Source organism: Pungitius pungitius, chromosome 10, assembly GCF_949316345.1.
Source record: "Pungitius pungitius chromosome 10, fPunPun2.1, whole genome shotgun sequence".
Classification (NCBI taxonomy): Eukaryota; Metazoa; Chordata; class Actinopteri; order Perciformes; family Gasterosteidae; genus Pungitius; species Pungitius pungitius.
In genome coordinates, this window is record NC_084909.1 from 18542240 (window position 1) to 18564327 (window position 22088).

General features: G+C 46.5%; 3 protein-coding genes across 5 annotated transcripts; 1 reads left to right on the top strand and 2 right to left on the bottom strand.

Annotated features, from left to right (window-relative positions):
- The first annotated feature begins 288 nt into the window (after positions 1-288).
- Positions 289-3521, top strand: fzd5 (frizzled class receptor 5). Its single transcript, XM_037488576.2, has one exon. The coding sequence runs from the start codon at positions 878-880 to the stop codon at positions 2624-2626; it is 1749 nt and encodes a 582-aa protein (XP_037344473.2). The 5' UTR covers positions 289-877; the 3' UTR covers positions 2627-3521.
- Positions 3522-3654: 133 nt separating this feature from the next.
- ccnyl1 (cyclin Y-like 1) lies at positions 3655-12751 on the bottom strand. 3 transcript variants are annotated; one of them, XM_037488577.2, is made up of 10 exons: positions 11765-12751; positions 10421-10495; positions 10196-10239; positions 9802-9902; positions 9433-9468; positions 9266-9317; positions 8454-8573; positions 7620-7786; positions 6086-6248; positions 3655-5968 (listed from the first exon to the last, which is right to left on the bottom strand). In XM_037488577.2, exons 1-10 carry the CDS (start codon positions 11925-11927, stop codon positions 5852-5854), a joined length of 1038 nt encoding a protein of 345 aa, XP_037344474.1. In that variant the 5' UTR covers positions 11928-12751; the 3' UTR covers positions 3655-5851. The 3 variants fall into 3 exon arrangements, with proteins under 3 accessions (XP_037344474.1, XP_062420972.1, XP_062420973.1); XM_062564988.1 differs by lacking the exons at positions 10421-10495; positions 11765-12751 and having other exon boundaries at positions 9266-9343; positions 10196-10230; XM_062564989.1 differs by lacking the exons at positions 9802-9902; positions 10196-10239; positions 10421-10495; positions 11765-12751 and having other exon boundaries at positions 9266-9355; positions 9433-9449.
- Positions 12752-13228: 477 nt separating this feature from the next.
- Positions 13229-21016, bottom strand: creb1b (cAMP responsive element binding protein 1b). The gene is made up of 8 exons (XM_037489087.2): positions 20875-21016; positions 17731-17840; positions 17426-17572; positions 17254-17354; positions 16971-17125; positions 16564-16749; positions 16260-16413; positions 13229-16164 (listed from the first exon to the last, which is right to left on the bottom strand). Exons 2-8 carry the CDS (start codon positions 17824-17826, stop codon positions 16020-16022), a joined length of 984 nt encoding a protein of 327 aa, XP_037344984.1. The 5' UTR covers positions 17827-17840; positions 20875-21016; the 3' UTR covers positions 13229-16019.
- Positions 21017-22088: the final 1072 nt, after the last annotated feature.

Consider the following 22088-nt stretch of genomic DNA (forward strand, 5'->3'; position numbering starts at 1 on the left):
GGGCAGTCGGTGGGGCACTTTTAATACAGGGACAGAGGCAAAATTAGTTTTTCCACATCGGGCTTCACTCAGCTGCTGAACGAGTCACCATTTTTCTACAATGTTGAATAACGTCTCTACTTGACTGTAAAGTCAAAAGCTGTGCAACAATTGAGATTAAGTTCTACCTTATTCCTAAAAAAAACTGACATTGCACGTGACACTGAAGCTCCTTTACTGGCTTCGCTTGAATGTGACATTTCCGAGAGTGCCTGAACGCAGCATCGCAGCGTGCGTGTGATGAGGAGGTGCTGCAGCTCCAGGAGGACTTTATTCCGTCCCGGGGCTCAGTGAAGGCAGCAGCCGCACACCGCTGCACCTGATCACACGGGATACGTTCGGTTTACCAACCTGGAGGACGCTTCGGGATATTCTTTTATTTTACTTTCCTTAAAGAAGCACCGGTGTAACTTTGGAAAAGAACGGAACCGTCCACGTTGCCGAGGGAATAAACTTAAGGTGGATTTGTGACACCGGCCCACGGTTGCGGAGGATGGACATTTTCTCCAATGCCCACGTTTGAACGTTTATTTGTTTTTACCCACACTTCCTTTCACGCGTGCTGCGCGGGTCTCAGGATGCGACTTTTCCTCGCGCGGCCCGGTGGAAATGTCACAAGGTCGTTCCACTTACCGGAACGTGACCACCGGAGATGAACTTTCCCTGGAATGCCGCGGTGAATGATTGACAGCGGAGGCTCTGTGAACCTTTACGGACAAAAATAACAAACTGCCTGGACTTCAAACCTGTTTTGGTTGTAATCATTACGGGTTCGAGAGAAGCGGAGTGAAACACCAGAAAACGGCCTTCACCCTGCTCTATTTAAATCATTTTAAACATGTTTTATACGGCATCCGAGGTGCGACACGCGCCAGGCTGCCCGGTGTCCCCGCGGCTCCTCGTGCTGCTGCTCCTGTTCCGGTCTCCCGGGCTCACGTTCGGAGCTTCCAAAGAGCTGGTGTGCGAGCCCATAACTGTGCCCATGTGCAGGGGCATCGGCTACAACCTCACCTACATGCCCAACCAGTTCAACCACGACACCCAGGAGGAGGTGGGCCTGGAGGTGCACCAGTTCTGGCCCCTGGTCCGGATCCGCTGCTCCCCGGACCTGCTCTTCTTCCTGTGCAGCATGTACACGCCCATCTGCCTGCCGGACTACCGCAAGCCGCTGCCGCCCTGCCGCTCCGTGTGCGAGCGGGCCAAGCGGGGCTGCTCCCCCCTGATGAGCCAGTACGGCTTCGAGTGGCCCGAGAGGATGAGCTGCGAGCAGCTGCCCCAGCTGGGCGACGAGACCCTGTGCATGGACCAGAACAGCAGCGAGGCCACCACGCCGGCCCCGCCGTTCCCCAAGCCCACCCCGAAGGGCCGGACCAGGCCCCCCAGCCCCCCGCTGTGCGACAGGGAGTGCCGCTGCCGAGACCCCTTGGTCCCCATCAAGAGGGAGTCCAGCATCCTGTACGGCCAGGTCCACACCGGCCCCCTCCCCAACTGCGCCCAGCCCTGCCACCAGCCCTACTTCTCGGCCGACGAGCGCGCCTTCACCACCTTCTGGGTGGGACTCTGGTCGGTGCTGTGCTTCATCTCCACCTTGACCACCGTCGCCACCTTCCTCATCGACATGGAGCGCTTCAAGTACCCGGAGAGGCCCATCATCTTCCTGGCAGCCTGCTACCTCTTTGTGTCTTTGGGTTACATCATCCGCCTGGTGGCGGGTCACGAGCGAGTGGCGTGCGGCGGCGGCGGAGGCGACCAGCTGCACGTCCTCTACGACACCACCGGGCCGGCCCTGTGCACCCTCGTCTTCCTGCTGGTGTATTTCTTTGGCATGGCCAGCTCCATCTGGTGGGTGGTGCTGTCCTTCACCTGGTTCCTGGCTGCGGGGATGAAGTGGGGAAGCGAGGCCATCGCGGGTTACTCCCAGTACTTCCACCTCGCCGCCTGGCTCATCCCCAGCGTCAAGACCATCGTGGTGCTGGCCCTCAGCTCAGTGGACGGGGACCCCGTGGCCGGGATCTGCTACGTGGGGAACCAGAGTCTGGAGAACCTGAGGGGGTTTGTGCTGGCACCTCTCGTGGTCTACCTCTTCACCGGCTCCCTTTTCTTACTCGCCGGCTTTGTCTCGCTCTTCCGCATCCGGAGCATCATCAAGCAAGGCGGCACCAAGACGGACAAGCTGGAGCGGCTGATGATCCGCATCGGGCTCTTCACGGTGCTGTACACCGTCCCCGCCACCATCGTGGTGGCCTGCCTGGTCTACGAGCAGCACTACCGGCCCGGCTGGGAGCGGGCCCTGGCGTGCTCCTGCCCCTCGGAGCGCCAGCGTGCGGGCGTGGGCCCGGACTACGCCGTCTTCATGCTCAAGTACTTGATGTGCTTGGTGGTGGGCATCACCTCGGGGGTCTGGATTTGGTCCGGAAAGACGGTGGAGTCCTGGCGGAGGTTTGCGGCTCGATGCTGCCCCTGCTGGCCGCGGAAAGCAACCGCTCCGCCCTCCATGTACAGCGAGGCCAGCACGGCTTTGACTGGACACACTGGGACCGGCTTGACGTCGGGGCTCTACCATAAGGCCGCCCCGTCGCACATATGAAGGGGCGCGGCGTAGCGTGGACTGAACTAAGGTACCCAAACGAGAGAGAGAGAGAGGACGAACAGTTGCAGCGCTCACTAAAAAAATGGACGATTGTGACCATTTAAAAACCTACATTGGACCAGCGTGAAAAGGGAAAAGTTCTAAAATACAACCAGCATTGTAATTTCAGCATGAGAGAGTATCTGAAAAGAGAATCTGCCTTTTGAGAAACTGACTTCAGACGGTTGAAAGTGCTTCTCTAAGCGACGTTTCCTCTGAAACAACATTTGAACCTAACAGAGTCACAAGGGTCCATAACGAAACCACACTCTTCCTGTCCGTTTACCCTGAGCACTGAGAGAGAGAAACACATATTTATTTATGTATATATTGTATAAAGTTGCTGTGATCTGATGTTCATGTGATCTGTTTAGCCTCAAGCCGAGTGTGAGTCACCAGAGACGTTTGATTTGTATGAACCTGTACATAAATGTGCTGTTTCATGTCAATGTTTGTGATATCTGGAACTTTTTTTATATTATGTAACTGAAATGAAAACTTTTTTTGTCAAAGTGACGCAGTGCTGACGTGGTATTTGTGGAGGGGTCGCTCGATGACCCCTGAGCTCCGGTCGGGCTTTGTGTTGATTGAACCCATAAAGCTGCAGGATATAACTGAACTTGGCCTCTACCCCCATCTGCTGGTCCCCCCTCCCCCCCCTGAGAGGTCAGCAATAGACAACAGACCCTGAGTCCCATGAGGTTTGTACCAAAACTATTAAAAAGAACAAAAAAAAGAAGTACCACCAAAAGAAAAAAGGGTTTCCAATGAAATCTATAATTGGAAAAGTTATTTATTCTAAATTTGTTGTGATTTCTGTTGTTGGCGACTCCCTGAAACCAGCTCAAGGACTTTAAAATGGCCCTCACTTTAACCTTCACTCTTCTTTTTAATGTCACAGCCTCGGCAGACAGATCTTCGACAGATCTGATGTTCATGGACCGATATTTTAAATAAGCAACAATTAGAACAATCCACTAATTATTATTCTCCTTTAAAGTAGAAATGAGTCTTTTCAGCTCTTTTAGATGCATGTTTATTAACAGCAATTTAAAAGAAACACTCAGACTTTCCACAAGAAAGATGCAAATCTATTGTTCCTACCCATCAGGTGGATTTTATTGGAACTATTTGACTTAAATGTTAGAGACTTGAATCAAGCTTAAATATTCCTCCTTTAGTGAATTAGTTATAAACAGTCATGGTTAATAATTGAATAAAGGTACAAAGTAACAAAATCTTAAGTTTTATATTTTGGGGGTTTGGGGCCGTTGGTTTGAGAAATAATTGTAATAATTGAACATTTGTCCTTATTTTTAGCATGAACAAGCACGGCTTTGGGTGATGCTTTAAAAAGAAGAAAATCAGGGCTTCAGAGAACAAACAGATTTGTAAAGAACAAAGTATAAAAAAGGAAAAGTCCCGACGTGTATCCAAAGGTCTGAGGCCTGGTGGCAATGAAGCGCTGGTATTGTTGCTGCTCCTTACGCTGGATGAGATCTATTTATTAGGCCGAGTTGTGCGAGTGATGAAGGATGCTGGGAAACGGACATTTAGCTCTTTGTTTGTGTCTATGTGCTCTCGTACAGAAAACATAATGGAGATTGTGAATCATGTGGTGGGATTAAGGACGTTTTCTGTTTATCTGGCGTAACATGTTGGCTTTCTGTAGACTTTCTGTTTGGGCAAAAATAATTTGATTTCTTGTTCAAGTGTGAAAGCGGAATCTGCGCTAATGTTGTACCAGGAGGAATGATTGTTGTTGAACTGTTAAATAATTGACGTTAAAAGTGGAAAACACATCAGTTGGAATCTCTGTTCAATTGTAACGTATTAAAAAGCACTTCCGTTATGCCCCAAACATTCAAAATGCACCAAGCTTCACTCCCCCTCATTGGCTGCTCCTCCATTTTTAAATCACAACACACACAAGTCTAAATTCTGGACTCTGATGATGAAGCTCTTTGTTATAAAGGATTATGTTACATTGGATGAGTGTGTATCCACTAATTGATGATGTTTTATAACGGCTTTGTGCCAGGCTAAATACAACAAAACATGAATCGCCTTAAAAGAAAGCTCCCAGATGATAAATAACATTTTAAATGACCAAGAGAAGTCTTTGTTATACAGGATTAGTGTTTATTTAAAATACTTTTTTTGTTCAATTAAAAACAGACTTCAGATTTCACAGCTAAGTAGCCTACATAGTAAGCAAAAAGGGGAGTGGGGGGAGAGTATCACCCTCCAGCGTCTCTGACCCCCCCCACCCCTGAGTATCTATGTAGTTTCTTTTTTATTTCAACGCTGTGCGTGGGGGGGTCCGGGACTAGCAGTAAACGAGGGAGGGGGGGGGGCGCCGGCAGCAACGCTGATCTGGAATCAGGGAGTCGGCCCCGTTAGACCAGCTGGAGCCTGGAAGTGACCCCCTGGGGGGGGGACTGACACCTCCCTGCATGTATCGCTTAATACTGACACGCGGTTTGAGTGTCCATCGTTGGTTTCAATTCACAAGGGACATATTAAAATGACACCTGGTTCCATATTCGATTTGGGTCGACCGATCCCACGAAGAGACCAAAACCAACGCTGAAGCGACCCGGTGGACCCAGACGGACAGAACTCAAATGCATCAGGGGGCCATCATGTTCCTTCATTACTTTGAACACAAAGTATAGTAGTAGTAGTGGACGTAGTCGTGGTAGAAGTAGTAGTAGTAGTAGTGGGCGTAGTCGTGGTAGTAGTAGTAGTAGTAGTAGTAGTAGTAGTGGACGTAGTCGTGGTAGTAGTAGTAGTAGTAGTAGTAGTCGTGGTAGAAGTAGTAGTAGTAGTAGTAGTAGTAGTATTAGTGGGCAGTACACTGTGAGTCAGGTTGGGGAAATCCAATAAGTGACATTCTTGGTTTTGGTCGTCTTGTGAAATTCGGTGACGACATCTAAAATACTGAATAACGCCAGGCTGCGTGGGACAATTCAAAGATTACATTACCCCCCCCTCCCCCCCCTCCTCCTCCCCACCTTCCCCCTCAAAGATAACTGCAACAGAGCGACACCTACTGAACGCTTGCTCCAGGAATAATAATAAATAAGGTGTTTTTGGGGTCCCTCCACGCGTTACAGCCGGGACGCGCTGAGGCGGACACACGGGGGGGGGGGGGGGGGGGGGGGCGGCTCACGTCCAGACCTACGACAGCACGGCGTTGGAGTGGCGTACGCCGATCAGGTTGTCGGCGCTGATGGATCGCCTCATGGCTGCTCGACTCAGGTCCTTGTACTTGTCTTCGCAGAGTCTGGAAATGGCCTGCAGAGAGAAACGCACCGACACCGGTTACCGAGAAGCGCTCACAGAGCGGAGAGTGGGCCGAGCGCTGCGTTCCCAGTACACCAGGACGTGGCGCCGTGGGACATGTGGCCTCACCTCCAGCTTCTGGGCGCGCTGGTTGTTGAGGGGCTCCAGGGGGAAGCTGAGGTTGTTGTCGTCAGCCAGCTGCCGCAGATCAAAGTAGTACTTGGCGTAGACACTGGCCGGCACGTTGATATTAAACTGGAGCAGCTCCAGGAAGTGGCGCTCCATCTCATTCCTGGAGGGGAGGGGAGGGGAGGGGGGGGGTACAAGAGCCACCATGTCATCTTGTGTGGTGGTGTACTGTCAAAACACCACAAGCGTGTGCTGCATTTTCTTATTCAATAGTAATAATAATAATACTCTATAACATAAAAGTAACCCCACAGGTTGCTAAAGGGACTTAATCAATTGACACTGGATGCAACTTTGAGGGGGAAAAAAAGCAGAATTTTGTTCAGGAGAAAAATATATTGATATTTACACATTTTAATTTTGGCCGTAACAAAATAAATTTAATAGAAGCAAACATTTTGCTACAGAAATGGACACCAAGTAAAAGTCAGCAGCACACACACACACACACACCTTTTCAAGACTACCAGATATCATCCCAAATCAGCCTTCATCATCATCATCATCACAGCCATGAGAAAAGCTAAGGGAGGTGGTCACCAAGGAGACGGCATCTAGGATGCTTCTCTTTTTGGTCAGCGAAAGGTGCTGAGGGGTGAGTGCGAGTTGCGCATGTGATGTCTGGTCTCCCGGGGCAACTAATGGAGTGGGCGAGAGCCGGGGGCCATTATGTAGAAGCGGTGAGAGCACTTGAGAACCCCCCCCCACCCCTCTCCACCACATCTCTCCACCTCCCTCTCTCTACCTCTCCTTCCCATCAGTCCATCCGGACCCGAGCACGTTCACAAAAGACACTTCAGTGACGGTGACGAAAAACAGAGCGGAGAGACTGCGGGTCAGACGTATATGAGGGAGGGAGAATGGGGGGGGGGGGGGGTCACAGAGGGATGGGGGCTCACCAACATGCAGGCACCTTTCCCAATCACAAACAACAAGGAGGCTCTTTCAACCTCGTCCACACACACTGGCATCAAGCAATCATAGGAAATAAAACCGGGGCGCTCCGAGTGCAGCCCCCGGCCCCTCCACCGGCCTGCGCCCCCCCCCACGACAGGAAGGAGGCTGCAGCCCGTCTGATCTAAGTGCATCTTTGTTACACGTTTTACTATGAAGAGGGCTAGCAGCACGTAGGGCCAGAAAGAGAAAACATGGAGCTCAGAACCAATATTTAAAAATAAAAAGACCATATTTGGGGATAAATTTGAATGCCTCAAAAACGTATTTTCATTTTGCGGTAAATAATAATAAAAGACCTGAGAACTATAGCTGGGGATGATTTCCTCATTGAAACAAGAGCACAGAACCACAGCGTAAACAAACGCTCAGTCACAGGGTAACCATTCATGTTCTTAGACTGTTAAAAACGACAAAAGAATTGATCTTAAGGTTGTTTTTGTTTTTAAAACAAGGAGAAGTTACTCATAAAAAGGCGCTAGCTAACCAGCTGCTGTCCTCCTCATGGAGAGCAACTCACATGTCCTCCACAGTGATGTCTTTAAGGATCTGGCAGTAGTCGACGTTCCACACCGCCTGGTCATCCCACACTTTGGAAGCCAACAGGATGGCCCCCAGGACGATGCGCTTCCAGTTGGCGGGGCAGATGTCCAGCTCGGCGTAGGTCAGCAGGCGTTCCAGGTACACCTGGAGCCGGGGCAAGAGGGAACAACCTCAAGGAACAAATACTCCTATATGCTCAACATCCACGTACTGAATAGCAGCAAGTCGTCCATCCAGTTTAATAGTAATAGTTGGATTTGTACCCACTACTGATGATGTTCTATCAGTGACACCGTTGTGCGATGGGAACGCTGTAAAACAATGTTGTATTTCTTGTATATTTACTTCAACTTCAAAACAAGGGGGTGTTTTACAAAACGGACCATTTTGCCAGGAATATACATTTAAAAAAAAAAAATAACCACCATGCGATGTGATGCTTTTTGCTCATCTCTGATGGTAACAGACACACACACGGGACAGCTGTACTGGGACCAAATCCCTTTGAAGGAGTTTACTGCCCCCTGGTGACCAGCTCAGAGAACTACCACCACCCGCAACTAAACTCTGCTTCCACCTTCTTTAGGTCCAGCATCACCTCTTAATGACAGCAATGGGTGTTTTTCTAGACTTTATAAACAACGTGAACATTATGCTACAGATCACTTTTAGAAGCATCTTTACAACCGCTCTGACTCATACAAAACCATCCACCCTCCAGAGCATATCAACACTATAAAACATTTGATTCATTTTCCACTTTTTTTCCTTTTCTTCTTCCAAGCAAGTTATTGGCTTCAGTCGGACTCACCAGGGTGACGATGGCGCATTCTGCAGTGAGCTGCGCGGCGCTGAACAGCGTTCTGACAAAGCGATAGATGAGTTTGTGTTCCGGGCCGACGTGCGAGTAGTCGTCTGGCACTGGTTCTTTCTGTGTGGGACACACACACACACACACACACACCTTATTAGAACCTGGACCACTGTGCATAAATGATGTGATGAAATGTTCAGTATATAAGTGGTATTTTCTAGATACCAAATAGATAACGGGGTTTTTTTGGGGGGGGGGTCCATTAACAACGACTGAAAAGTGAAATAAATGCTCATGTGTTGCCCAAATTGCTCTTGCAGGGGGATGATGAGTGTGTTTACTTTTGGTCGTTTCAAATGATTCATGTAAATAGGATTATTAGGAAGGCAATGAGAGGCTTTCAACCAAAGTACCTGCCGAGTCTCCCTCCTCCTGCGTTCTACATGTAATACACTCGCCATTTTAATATTCTTCTTTTACATCCTTTTTCTTCTTCAATTTGGTCTCATCCGCCTTTTTTCACACTGTGTACACGTTGGCCACTAAACGGTTATAATTCCTATTGCCACGTATGTGCAAACACAGGCGGAAAGATACCGGACTTTTCCTTGAATATCGCTGCCTGAAAAGCCGACTGAGAGGGGAAATAAGAGGTGGCGAGGACAAATAGACACCGATCAAGAGGAGGGGTCTTTGCTGTGGAATTTATAAATGCAATCCAGATGTTTTACATAAAGCAGACAGGCTCACGGAGGCTACAGTGTATTCATTAGTATCCTCACAGGAGTGTTTCTCATCAACATACTCACTGATAAAGGGTGCAACTTCTCATCAAAGATGTCCAGCGACCTGCCCGAGTCCCTGAGGAACACACACAACACGTTCATCTGTCAACACGCCTCACACACACACACGGACCGGTTTAAAAAACAAGCAAATCTCATGATGCCGATCAAGTAGAACCGTGTACACCTACCTGTTTTTGATGTGGTAGTATATTGCTAACGTGACACTGGAGAAAGAGAAAAAGAAACAAAAAAATACTCAATTGGAAAATAATAAACTGTTTGTTTACAGTGTATGTGTCACTCCACACACACACACACACACAACATCTGCACAGACTAAGCAAAGAGGCCCTGTTCGAACACACAAGGATTATCCTGAAGAAATAAGGTCCCCACAAAACACTGAGGCGCATAATCACACATCCAGTCAGTATTACTCTGGGATTACCATGCTGGGATGCAACGGGATTATTTTGTGTGCGATGAGGCACTTTAGGACAACCCGAGCCGTTGTTTGTGTGTGTGTGTGTGAGAGTGTGAGTGTGTAATCCTCTCACCATTTGATTGTGCTTTTGAGGTTTGGCTGGCTGACGGTGTTGTCGTCGATGAAGATGGTTGAGCAGGAGCTGTATTTCTTGGACAGTGGACCAGGCGACACCTGGACGAGGGGAAATGTCTCCGTCAACCACGTGAACTCATCACAGATGGGGGGGAAGGGGGGGCTATTACATCTTGACACACTTGACCACTGAACGATGGACCATGTCCTAAATAAATAGCTCCTGTTGATGGTAAAAATAAGAATATAGAAGCAGATTTATCAGTTAACTTAATAAGCTACCTTGATATGGCCAATTTACAGATTAAAATCTCCTTATAGCTAAGAACAGAATTATAACTATCGTAATCCGGCCAACTGTGAGGGGAGATGATCAGCATTCAGACACTTACATGGCTGATATGATTGATGTGGTTGCTTTTCCTCTTGTCCCGTACTGTAAAAGGAGAGAGACGTTACACAAAGCCACGCGAGAAGAGGGCATCCCATTCAACGCCACATGACCAACGCAGGATTGCAGCGGCCAAAGAAAGGGCGTATCATTGAAATGACTCAACTCCTGAAACCAGACCCGTCTGAACAAACGAGCAATCATGTGATTCAGGTGCGTGTCTCACCGTCTGTCTGGGACTTGCTGAGGAAGATGGTGCTCGCCCGCGCGTGGTCCGACGGGTTCGACTCCGAGGCCAGCTCTGAGAAAACAACAAAGAGCGCTGCATGAGTGCCGATCGCTTGTGGGAGGGAGACAACAGGAAGCCAGTGAGCTGAGCTGTGGGATCGTGCATCTCGTCGTTATCCATCATGGGGAAACGATGCAGTGAGAGTCCGATGAGCAGGAAGCAGAACAGATATTCTTTATCCGATTACGTCGGCGGGTCGGAGGCGGCAAAAGACTCGACACATACGTTTTTAACTTATAGAATGTGTTTTTTAATGCATGTTTTTGTGTGTAATGTGGGCCACAATATCCAAACTGTTTACTTTCCGATTAATGTCGGTAGGCATCATAATGACGGCTTCTTGGTACCAATTTCATGTTTTCCCCACTCAGTGTTATCATAAAAAGCAGCCGCTCAAACTTCTACCAGAGACACACAGAATTTTTATACCAATATCCAGTGAGAGACTGTCAGAAACTCAGGGATTGTATAAGAACTTTGTGATTATAATACTTAACTGAACTGTAAATTCAGGCAATACAAACACACAGATGGCCCCGTTTGCTCCACAAGAACGGCGATTGTGTTCTTTATCGAAATCCGAGCAGACGGGTTCCATAAAAGGCCGGGGATTAGGCGATGGCAGCGAGGACGCCCAGAGGAGACATGAGGAATGTGGGAAGGACTGCCGGACGGATTGGGACACTCTCCCTGCCGACAGCTGCTCTCAACCGGGCATCGCACACAAACACACACACCTCCCATTGGCTACCCGTACAACTGGTCTCAGTAGCAGTTGGTATGGTGCGACTGATTTAATGTCACAAGCAGCACATTACAAAATACACTCTTATCCCTATGTATAACTATACACATCTCCATAGAAATAATTAACAAATGTTAAGGATGTTTGTTCCCGCTCTGCTTCGGACTGATTATGAAACTGAGGTTGGTAAGACAATGATGAATAAATGTCGAGGGAGGCTTGGGATGTGACGTCAACAGGATGCTGCAGTGACCAGCTAACGTTAAATAGCGAGAAGAATATTATCTGAGTGAGTTACTCAGCAACTGTGACCGTGAACGCCTCATGAAGTTGTCACACTACAGATTGATCCAGAGTGTGTGTGTGTGTGTGGGGGGGGGGGGGGGGAAAGAGATCCTATGTTGACACAACTGTGTGTGTGTGTGTGCGCGCACACATGGGCGGATGTTTGCAGTATCGGTCGTTAGGTCGCCATGCTTAGATCTCAGGTGAGGGAGCACAGAAAAGGGGAGCTTTAAACTCCGTTTAAAGCCTACCGTCAGGGACCTCTCTGTCGCTTATGTGCTGCAGGTAGGGCACGGTGTTGTCGTCGCTCACTTCGGTGCTGGTCTGCAGCTCCTCCAGCCGCTCTGCCGGCTGCCTCGACGGCAGTTTGGGGCTCGACTCGGGAGAGGCGCAGCATGACACGGTGTTTCCCATCGCGGGGCGGGCGTAGGCTTCACACTTATTGCAGCAGAGTAGGAGTGGTGCGAGGGTATGTTGCTAGCTAAGATGAGCTCGCCACAGCTTCGTAAACATTACCGGGCTTTCGGCGCTGTTAGCACGGCACTATGTTTGCGTGCTAAGTCGCCGCTGTCCGCCGACTCCGTGGAATGGCATTCCTGTCCATTTGAGGGTAGCGTCACGCTTAACAGTCAAAGGAGAGCCGGACACACAGGTTCACCCAGTTGTAAATCGGTCTATCATATATTATTCGACGTGTTATTGCAATATCATCATATAGCCGTTTATTAAATGCAGGGAGTCGCCAATGCATTCATTCATTCAACATGCTAGTTTCGCTGCTAGGTAACGTTAGCTAACTAGCATTGTAGCAGAATAGCATTAGTTAGCATGCATCTTTAACTTTGTTTCTATTCCACATGAATAACAATTATCGTGCAAAAATAAATGTCATCTAAAAAAATACAAATTTGAAGATTAAAAAACTGCCAGATTCTGGCAAAATAATTTCCCGAGATGTTCTAAATAACCGCGCAGACGTCATGCAACCGGGACGGTGCCTAGCCAAATCTAGCCCGAGGTTTCTGCGGCCTCCAATGGAAAAAGAAGGTAAAGAGAAAAATCCAAGACTTTAGGCAAGAGTCTCAATGACATCAGGTTGAATAGGCCTGGTTCCAGTTCTTCATTAGGTAAACAAGTCTAGTCACTGGCCTGGAGTGCCCTATTAGTGCCTTCACCCCGTCAGATTTATGCTGGCTCTAGTCGCTGCCACCGCCGCCATCTGTTGCCGGAGCTGACATACGGCTCCGCTTGGAACAAATATTTATGTAGCCCCTCCTACCTAGAAATTCCATTCGTTTTCATTGGCTGACAAATCAAAACACTGCCGTTTTGGGGTCGCGCATTGGTTGAAGTAGCTGTCTGTTACAGACGATTTTAAACCGATAAATAGTATTTACCACACTACTATTTTAGTATCGTCACCGACCCACACCCTTTTTTTGAAACTGAAGCCGGTCCTCTATCAGCCTGCAAATCAGCATTCCTCCTCATTCAAGCTAAAGCACACATTTCTGGTCTTAAGATTAGTTTCCCCGAAAACTATAGCTAAGTTACTTCCTGAGAAGACCGAACTTATTTCCCGAAAAACGGGAATGTCTGCACAAAAAACCCCTTCATCTTACCGGTAATACTTTCTCTCTGATTAACTAAATGTTGATGTAAACACACGACCCCTTCATGGTTCATCTGTGCCTGTTAGAAGCAGACTACATACATAACAATCATCAAGAGCAGTTTATTGCAACATTACAAGTGTTTACAAAAGAATGATGCAGTGTCAGAATAACAGCATTTTACAATAAAGGGCTGGTACAGTTTTATACCGTGACAACGTTGAAACGAACGCTACACAACGCATCGCTTGCTGACATCGTCAACAAGATGCTATACAAGACACGGCATTTTCAAATTGATAACTTGTAAAAGTGGCAATATAGAAACTGATCACGTTAAAAGTTAGAAAAAACGTTATTATAACTGTTCTAGAACGTCTCTATATACTTTTACAAACACGGATATCAATCTGTTTCATGCACAAGTGAGGCCCGTGGGTATAAATCGCTCTGGCACAGACATTAAACACTTTTGGTTTGGTTGGAAAGACGTAATGTGTAATCAAACAAAGAAAAAAGAGATTATTACTATGTTGCTGCTTTTTTTACCCCAGCACCAGCACTACATGTGTGAAATGCAAGAGGTGGAAATTATTGTCAGAATATTGTACAACAGGTTTCCTCTCACAACCTTGAGCAGTTTGAGCCTTGCAGACCCGCACACATATTTAAACCCTCACTAACGTGTCCATGGGATCAATATGAGATGTTTCATTCAAATCCTTCCGAAGGTGCTGCTGTGATTATTTCAGCTGATTCAACCCTTTAATCCATGATACATTACACATACTTAAACTGTACAATATCAACATGTTGACAACAATACAAATAAAAACACCAAAGCTACCATGAACTGCCCCCAAATTTCCTCTCGGCTCCTCTGTAGCTTTCATACAAATCAAAATGAACCAAAGGCATCATTTGTCATTACAGTCCCATAATGACAAATCCAGACATAAGTTTCAACCATCAACAGTGAGCTGGAGGAAACAATAATCATTTGGAGTTTCCTTAACAATCGAGGATGTTGTACTCGAAAACTGTCCATTGTTTGGTCAGGAGGATTCAGGATTAGTTTCTACTTAAAATCAGTAAATAATTAGCTTGATACATACATTGTATCTTTAATTCAAATCTAGTTCAACTTGTATGTAGTAAAATACACTTTTTGAAGTACCTTTCATTTGATGAATTGGAGGATATAAAAGCAGTTCTTAAAGGGGACATTCCTGCTGAGATAAAAGTACATTTCCAGTCTGCAAACACCAAATGTTCTGTGCGCTTTTCAAATGAACAAATAATAAAAACAGATGCGCGTTGTGGACCCTGACGCCTCGCCCAGCGCTCCAAACCAGCAAAGGCCTTTTCCTCACACACCTAGCTGCCGTGGCCTGGTGGATTACACGATTACACACATACACTGTGCACATTGATGCATGTTACAAATATGCAAAAGTTGGGTTTCATAAAAGCCGTGAGAATTTGAAATGAACCAAAATACACAAGGACTACACATGCCACAGAATCAATGTACAGTAATGTAAAAAAATAAATGAACAAGTACCTACATGTATCTTCCCGAAAAGCACAGTCCTACATAAGATAGCATGGATCATAATGTTGAATTCATATATATGTAGCAGATATCTTGTCCACAAAGAATCTGCTATACAATTGTTTAAATGGCTCTGCCATCTCGCATCTTGTCGGCATCCATGTTTCACCACCGTTGAATTGACAGAAGAAGTTGCAACAAACACAATATTGTAAACAAAATGTCACGTTTACACGCTAACTTTGATTATGTTTTGAGACGACCCAACATCAAGGTCTCTGCTGCTCACAACCTGGTTATCTTTTCTCTTTAGACTGTCTATCTATCAGTTAACCTGGTTCTACACATCTCTATACACGCATAGAGATATATACTCTATATATGTCATTAGAATTGTGCTTTGCCACTAAAGAACTACTTGAATGTAGAACCAGTGCTGTCCACTGCTGTGGCGTTACAACATTCCCATTGGTTTTCCCTTCCAAATAATGTGCTTAAGATGGACAGAACCTTGTGTAAGCTGCTTCCCTACTGGATGGAAGTCCTGTAAGTAATGTTACTTTAACTGAGAGAAAAGTTATAAAAACAACTCTTAAAGCTTTGCAAATGGTCTCGTTTTGGTAGCACCTCCATCTGCTGCCTGTGAGCAGAGAAAAAATGCTGAGTCGCTATAAACCCAGACGCCCCAGTAGGATTTGCTCTTTTTTTTTTTAATATACTTGTTTTTGTCCAATCAGTTGTACAGTCCACTACACTATTGGTCAAAGGTCTGAAAAGGTTTATGTGGATCAAATTGAGAATCATAATTTATTCACATAATGAAGCTGAATGAGCTCGCCTGATACCAAAACTTCACATCGTTTTTGGAAAAGCTGCATATTCTAAGCATGCTTTTCATGTATGAAGTAGGATTCATAATAAGTGTTTATTAATCCTAATTTGGGCCACTAAATTGTGACTGAACCCACTATTGTGACTGTAATGTTAAACCGTAACCATTTACATTTTAGCTTCAGGTAACCATAGCAACAATGGTGATGCTTTGAGGGCAGCTTGTCGAGCGTTATTGCTTTAATACAGTCCAAGGAGGCCCTCAAATATGAGCACGTCCACCATTTAGTATGACATTTAATTTGTTTGTTTTTAAGGACACAACCTCCTCCCTCCTCCATTGGAGCCTGCAGTCCAACGTTATCCAGCTGGGTATCTCGACAATGACCGTGAAGGGCACAGTGTTCCACTAACTTGTTAGCAGCCGTGGGCAAAGTAGAAGGCCGGCAGTCTTTGGAGAGAAATGAAACGCCACTCGGCCGGAACTGGCGTTTCGGCTCCACCAAACTACTCGGATTTATGGCAGTAAAGGTCTTTGAGGGCTTTCAGCTCTTCAATTAGTGTCTTGTTTTGGTTCTCCAGGACGGCCACTCGGTTCTCCAGACACTTGACGTACTCCTTCTTCTTCCTGCGGCATTCCCGCGCTGCCTCTCTGTGGGAAGGATGAGGCACAGGCTGTCTTTCTGATTCACATTCACGGGGCGCTCTGATCAATGCCGAGCCGTCCTGTGCTCTGTGTTTTCATACCTGTTCTTCATGAGGCGGACTTCCCGTTTGCGGGTCACCTCCACGGTGGCGCCCTGGGTGGGCAGGGCAGGGGAGGATGCCATGACCACCCCTGGGGCGAGGGTGCTAGCCGGGGCCGCTCGGATCTGGTAAGCCTGGACGTCTCCGGAGGCGGCTGAAAGGAGAGGTCGGCAGAGGTGTCACGTTCTGAGAATCATTAGCTCAGAGAGGAGAGGAACGAATAAAATGCCTTCTTACTTAATAAAATACACAACAGTAATGGATCTAGGTATAAAACACTGCTTCACTAATACAGCACGCCCACCTTGGACCACCACCTGGTTACTGGGAACCAGTATCTGCTGGCCGTCGCTGGTCTGCGCGTACTGGAGGATGGTGGCTCCGGGCTGGGCGGTTGCCCCTGCGTTGGTCATGGTCAGAGTCTGGAGGCCCTGGACTCCGTCCGTGCCGTTGTTGGCCAGCTGAATGGCTCCCCCCTGTGTGATGGCGACTGTGCGTTTGGTGAGAGGGAACAATTCAAGACACGGGATGAAACATGAGACACAAACAATGTTATAATGTCGCAAAAAAATCCATTCTAATGCAGTTCTGAATTCCTATAAAAATAATAATAATGATGTAATAATAACAACAATTATAATAACAATAACAACCCAATAAATGATATCAGTGATTAAGTCCAACGCCATGCATCCCTCATTGATCACCTACTGTATTGGCCGCTGCTGGTCTGGTAGATAGGCGTTGGCACAGTGACGGTGGTGATGGAGTGTGTGGCGGCCACAGAGGACGACTCCTCCTCGGCCCTCTCCTCCTCGATGCGGGGGACGCCCGGCGCGTCCGACGAAAGGTCGTTGAGGATTTTCCTGTCGGGCGGCAGGAATTTCATCATCAGAGGTTACAATGAACACCGTTTGACCACAGCGAACAAGCTGGAAAATGATTCTATTTAAACAAAGAGCTAATAATGAACACACACACACACACGCACTACCTGTATGAGGGGCGTCGTGACAGAATCTCTCTGCGCTTCTGGGAGTCAGTGACACTGTCTACGGACTCCTGTGAATCCTCACTTTCTGCTATGCTGGAGATCTGGAAACAAACCAACAAACCCTCTGACTCCATGTTCTTTAATTCATTTATTGTGTGTGTGTGTGTTTCACCTGCACAGTCTGGATCTGCGGGGACTGGATCACCGAGGGCTGTGCGGCCTGGATCACACCGTGGACCTGAACCGTCTGTCCATTGGGAAGCTGAACCAGCGTTACCGTGGGGCCGGTTGCCGAGACGTGGCCTGTTGTCATGGTTACCTGAAAATTCGGAGGGGGGACGTGATTTGTGCTGCTTGCCACATGCAGTTTTAAGTCAAACTCTTTTTTCCCCTTCATTTTACATTCAAATTCATTGACCCCAAATGTTTGGATGAATTTCCTGATCCTGAAATGCCACCTGTTCCATACCCGGTTACCTGAGCCAAAGTAGCCAGCTGTGCCTGGGTGATGTGCTGGGTCTCTGTCTCGCTCACAGCAGTCTCCGCTCCCTGCTGAACCTCCACGGATTCCATCTTAACCGGCCGGGCTGAGGATGGAGGTTTAGGGACAGGATGTTAACAAAAGGAAACAAAGCGCTTACAGGCGCTGCACCAAGAGTTTTGTGCCAGCAACTTAAGGTCGCCATTCTTGTCCCAAAATATGTGTGAAGTCAGTACATTAGCGCACCAGCCGCAAAGCAGACAGACGCGTCGCTGCTGCCGATGTTGGGTTTTTATTTCCTATTTTTCCCGATCATTCGAATATTCATTTTCACATTCGAATAGCTGTTTTGAACAACTATTGGAATATAGAATATTTGTTGACAGCCGTACCAAGAACATTGGTAGAAGATGTGTGATGTTCCGCCTCGGTAACCTAGTAAGGATGTTATTTCATGGAGATTACACCAAGTTATGTCACTACAACAGAAGGACAGTGCCAAGCCAGTTGCTGGTGCCGTAGGTTTGATTCCTTCTGATGGGATTTTACGTAAACATTGGAACAATTCACCTCAATCAAGTGGCCCTAAAGTGGCCCTAAAGTAAAAACGCTACAAAAAAGGGAATGGACGGATCGAATAAAGCAGCTGAATTGGCATAAGAGCACCTTAGAGCCCCCAACATGGCATAGTGACGTAGCTTTTCTAGTTCACAACTGTCTTCAGGCCATTCAAAATTACCTTCATATATCGGGAGAAAACATTCTTAGATTTTTTCATTCGAAACACGTCGGAATGAAGGAATGTGTCCTTCTAACTGTCGCCAGATGGCTGTCAATCTGTTACGGTTACACATCAAATCTTTTATAGTTGTTATTCGTGTTCTGGTCTATGGGGAGACGTTGATGTGAATGTTTGTAGTCGTAAAACGCAGTATGGAGTCATGGCTGCTGAACTGGAAAACACGTGACAAGCCGAATGTGTGCACTAGATAATAATAACATCTGGATCTGCATGTGCTGGACCAAATGTCGGAACATTCAAACAGGTTAAAACAAGTTAAAACAGGTCAGAACAAGGATGACCCTCTTATGACTGATCCGATTTATTGTGGTGTCATTTGTTTCTTCTTAATTCTTAATGGACTGTTCCATTTCTGCAACAGCTCTTTTATCAAAGTTTACTACACTACAGATGACACTATGAACAAGCCTTTTGTTCTCAGTACAGAATAAAACTCAAGTGATGGGAACAGATGTTTCACATGGAGACAGAAACCGGTCATAAAACCTACATTTATGAATCTTGTCGTGCTTATTTATTGTTGAGGTGTAGTCGTTGGTTTGTCATGTCACAGTGGGTTGCATTTCGAGTCCAGTTATTTATACTCATACTGAATGTGCTGTGGGAGCATATGAAAATACAAAGAGGAGGATGAACGCAGAGTTCCAGTTTGTGTAGATGAACAGCGTCTCCAGCACGTGCAGCTAAACTCACAATCACTCTGTAAAGTGATGTGGTCTTTAATGCTGGTCAGTACATTTTTTTTTATTTTTTATATTTTGTTTTGTTTCACTAAAGTCAAGGGTTTTATTACGTCCCAGAACGTCTCTAAATGTGATACAGTTAAGCAAAGGAAGTTTGCTTCCTGTCTGCAAACACAAACAACAATCTACATCTACACATTGAGGGGAAAAGTCACAAAATAACCTGGGAACAGGAAACACTGACACTCCTCCAGTAATGGAATCCATTTAAAAAACGTATCATTTTATTAAGTAAAGCCATGCAAGTAGTTAATAATTAGTTTGTTTATTATGTTTTCTATGATTCATCTGAAGTAACTAATATTTGTCCAATAATTGCAGTGGAATATAAAGTACAATATAGTATTAGTAGAAGTTTCAAAAGTTACTTTTGCGCAGATGGTTTTCCACTGACTCTAAACCAGAATATCATTATGAATTGAGCTTCTGGATATCAGTAACTCATTTGATTTTACTTCTTATTATTCAATCCTCATATAATACATGTATGTATACTCACTCAGTGTGTGTGTGTATGTGAGGTGTGGAAGGGGCTACAGCCTATATTCCACTGTGCACCTCTTGTGTTGTAACATGATTAATAGTTAAACCGTGTTTTAAAAAAAAAAAGTAGTAGAAAACCGAAATAGCGCAGTTCTCAGTAGAGTAAAAGTACTTTCTACCGCGGGTCATTACCTCTGGGATTCAACAGCAACGGTTATTACGATGTAAGAGACACTTAAGAAACTCTTATTGTGAAACTCTGATTCACTGACGTCTTTCAGCGGGGAGCGTTAAGGGCTCGCGGGTCGGACCTCGGGCGGCGCGGCGCGCACTCGTCCGGGGACGCGCATCCCGGTGATCTCACGCGCCGCGTCGCTTCTCTCTCGCTGCATGATTGGCTTCACGCGTTTCTCCCTCTGCTTTTCAAAACATCACTCGTGTGACAGCAGAGGCACATGGCCGGGGCAACGCCCCCACCCCCCCCCCTCCCCTCCACGGTCCCACACACCGGCCACATCCCCGGGAGACGGGACCACGGAGCACGGCGTGCGACCGGGGAGCTCGAGAAATGAAAGGCGGGGGAAAAAAATAGTCGACAGGCATTTTCTTTTTAAACCAAACGCGACGGACTGCGATAAAAAGTCGCAATTTCTACCGAGTCCTGAATGAATGGGAAACACGAACGAGGCGGTTGGAAATGTGAGCGGGAAACTAGAATTTCGGAAACATCGAATTAAATCGAGCGAGCAGCAGACGCAAATGAACATATCGCTGATGGCAGGGGTTCAATGCGCCGTTAAATCTAGGAAACGGCGCAAGAAATGTGCGCATAAATCGGCATGTTTAAGCATAATTTGACCGGGGAGTCAAAAAGACACTTAAGTGCTTTTACGGTTTCTAACGTGTTAACAGACCAAGTTCCCATCCTGGGTCGTTACGAAAAAGCCGCACAGTTTGCACCGTTTCCCCAAAACCGCCGCAGCCTCCCCTCCCTCCACCCTGCTCCAAACACATCGCGGCGCCATGATCTCTTTGTTTCCTTCGGGCCGAACCCGACCAGACCGACCCTTGCTACGCCTCTCCCTGAGCCCCGGACACCGCTCCGTCCTTACCGATACGGACTCCCTTCGTCACTCCCGGGCCTCCGGAGCTCCACTTTTATTCTGGCCGACACGTAAGAGCCCGCGTCAGGCTACACCTCCGCCGCGTCACCGGGAACAACAACACGGAGATTGGAGAAGGACGAGACAGCAGAAGGCGACGCTGGCCGGAAATGCCCGACGACGGGACGGAGAAGAACGGAAAATACCGAAGAGGAGCGGAACTTAACGAAACCCTCCCGCCTCGTGAATTGGTGCACCTTCATAACAGGAAACGCTTTTTAATGTATACCATTTTTACAATCTATCAATTTAAAATAAAACATTGTAATTGATCGATTGGATAGATCCTATAAAACTAGTATTGTTTGTTTAGACAATTTCAGTGCGGTTTGTAACTAAATGCATGTTATTAAGTAATGGTACTTGCATATTTCATAAGTATTTATATGTTTACACTACATTTCCACACAAGTTCCACTCATTTTGGATTTTTGTGCTTTTATAAACACCAGTTACTTGGCAATTTTAGAGAAGAAATCCAGTAATGCATTGTGATATATTCTTTTAGATAAAAGTACCTTTACATTGTGAAAGTTCATTTTTACATTTGTTCCTACTGAAGGGGTTGGAACAAGTAGTTTTACTATTGATACGTCTATGTAAGTAGAAGGTTGGGTATAGCCTTCTCCTTCGACCACTGGAAAATATCCAGTGAAGTGGGTAAACCAATACATTGTTTCTGGTAAGATAAATTACGATTTAATTTGTATCTGTATCCCCCCCATTATCCGCAGCATGAATACAATTCAATTAATGTCCACTGTATGGAGACAGATGTTTCAGAATGAGATAACTCAAAACCTGTCTTACCTATATGAGGTATAGGCATAGGTTGCCATAGGGAAGGGGTCACACGGGGTGGAAACTTAGTGCTCAACCACCCAGAGTACAGCCCTGTTGTGTTAGAAATGGGACCCTTGCTGTGAGGTGACGGTGCTTTAACCGCTCCACCACCATGGCACCATCTGGCTGGTGCGCATCATCGAGATCACGATCCCAGTCTCAGATCCCTCCACAGACACTACACTCAAGGCTATTCATTCACACGCCTCCTCATTACATGGATACTTGCAAAATTGTAATACCATTTGGTAATTTGACATTTCAGAGTAGCAAAAGCTCAGGTGTAAATAATCAAATGAACACTCTGGATTCCATTTAGC

What these genes read in the sequence shown, in the direction of transcription:
- ccnyl1 (XM_037488577.2), bottom strand. Translation starts at nt 11,927, where the DNA reads ATGGGAAACACCGTGTCATGCTGCGCCTCTCCCGAGTCGAGCCCCAAA. An exon ending in TACTACCACATCAAAAACAG is followed by an intron (nt 9,318 to 9,432) that starts GTAGGTGTACAC and finishes TGTGTTCCTCAG; the next exon opens with GGACTCGGGCAGGTCGCTGG. An exon ending in AATGCGCCATCGTCACCCTG is followed by an intron (nt 7,787 to 8,453) that starts GTGAGTCCGACT and finishes CCCCGGCTCCAG; the next exon opens with GTGTACCTGGAACGCCTGCT.
- creb1b (XM_037489087.2), bottom strand. Translation starts at nt 17,826, where the DNA reads ATGGAATCCGTGGAGGTTCAGCAGGGAGCGGAGACTGCTGTGAGCGAG. An exon ending in CGCAGATCCAGACTGTGCAG is followed by an intron (nt 17,355 to 17,425) that starts GTGAAACACACA and finishes GTTTGTTTCCAG; the next exon opens with ATCTCCAGCATAGCAGAAAG. An exon ending in TAACCAGGTGGTGGTCCAAG is followed by an intron (nt 16,414 to 16,563) that starts GTGGGCGTGCTG and finishes CTCTCCTTTCAG; the next exon opens with CCGCCTCCGGAGACGTCCAG.
- fzd5 (XM_037488576.2), top strand. Translation starts at nt 878, where the DNA reads ATGTTTTATACGGCATCCGAGGTGCGACACGCGCCAGGCTGCCCGGTG.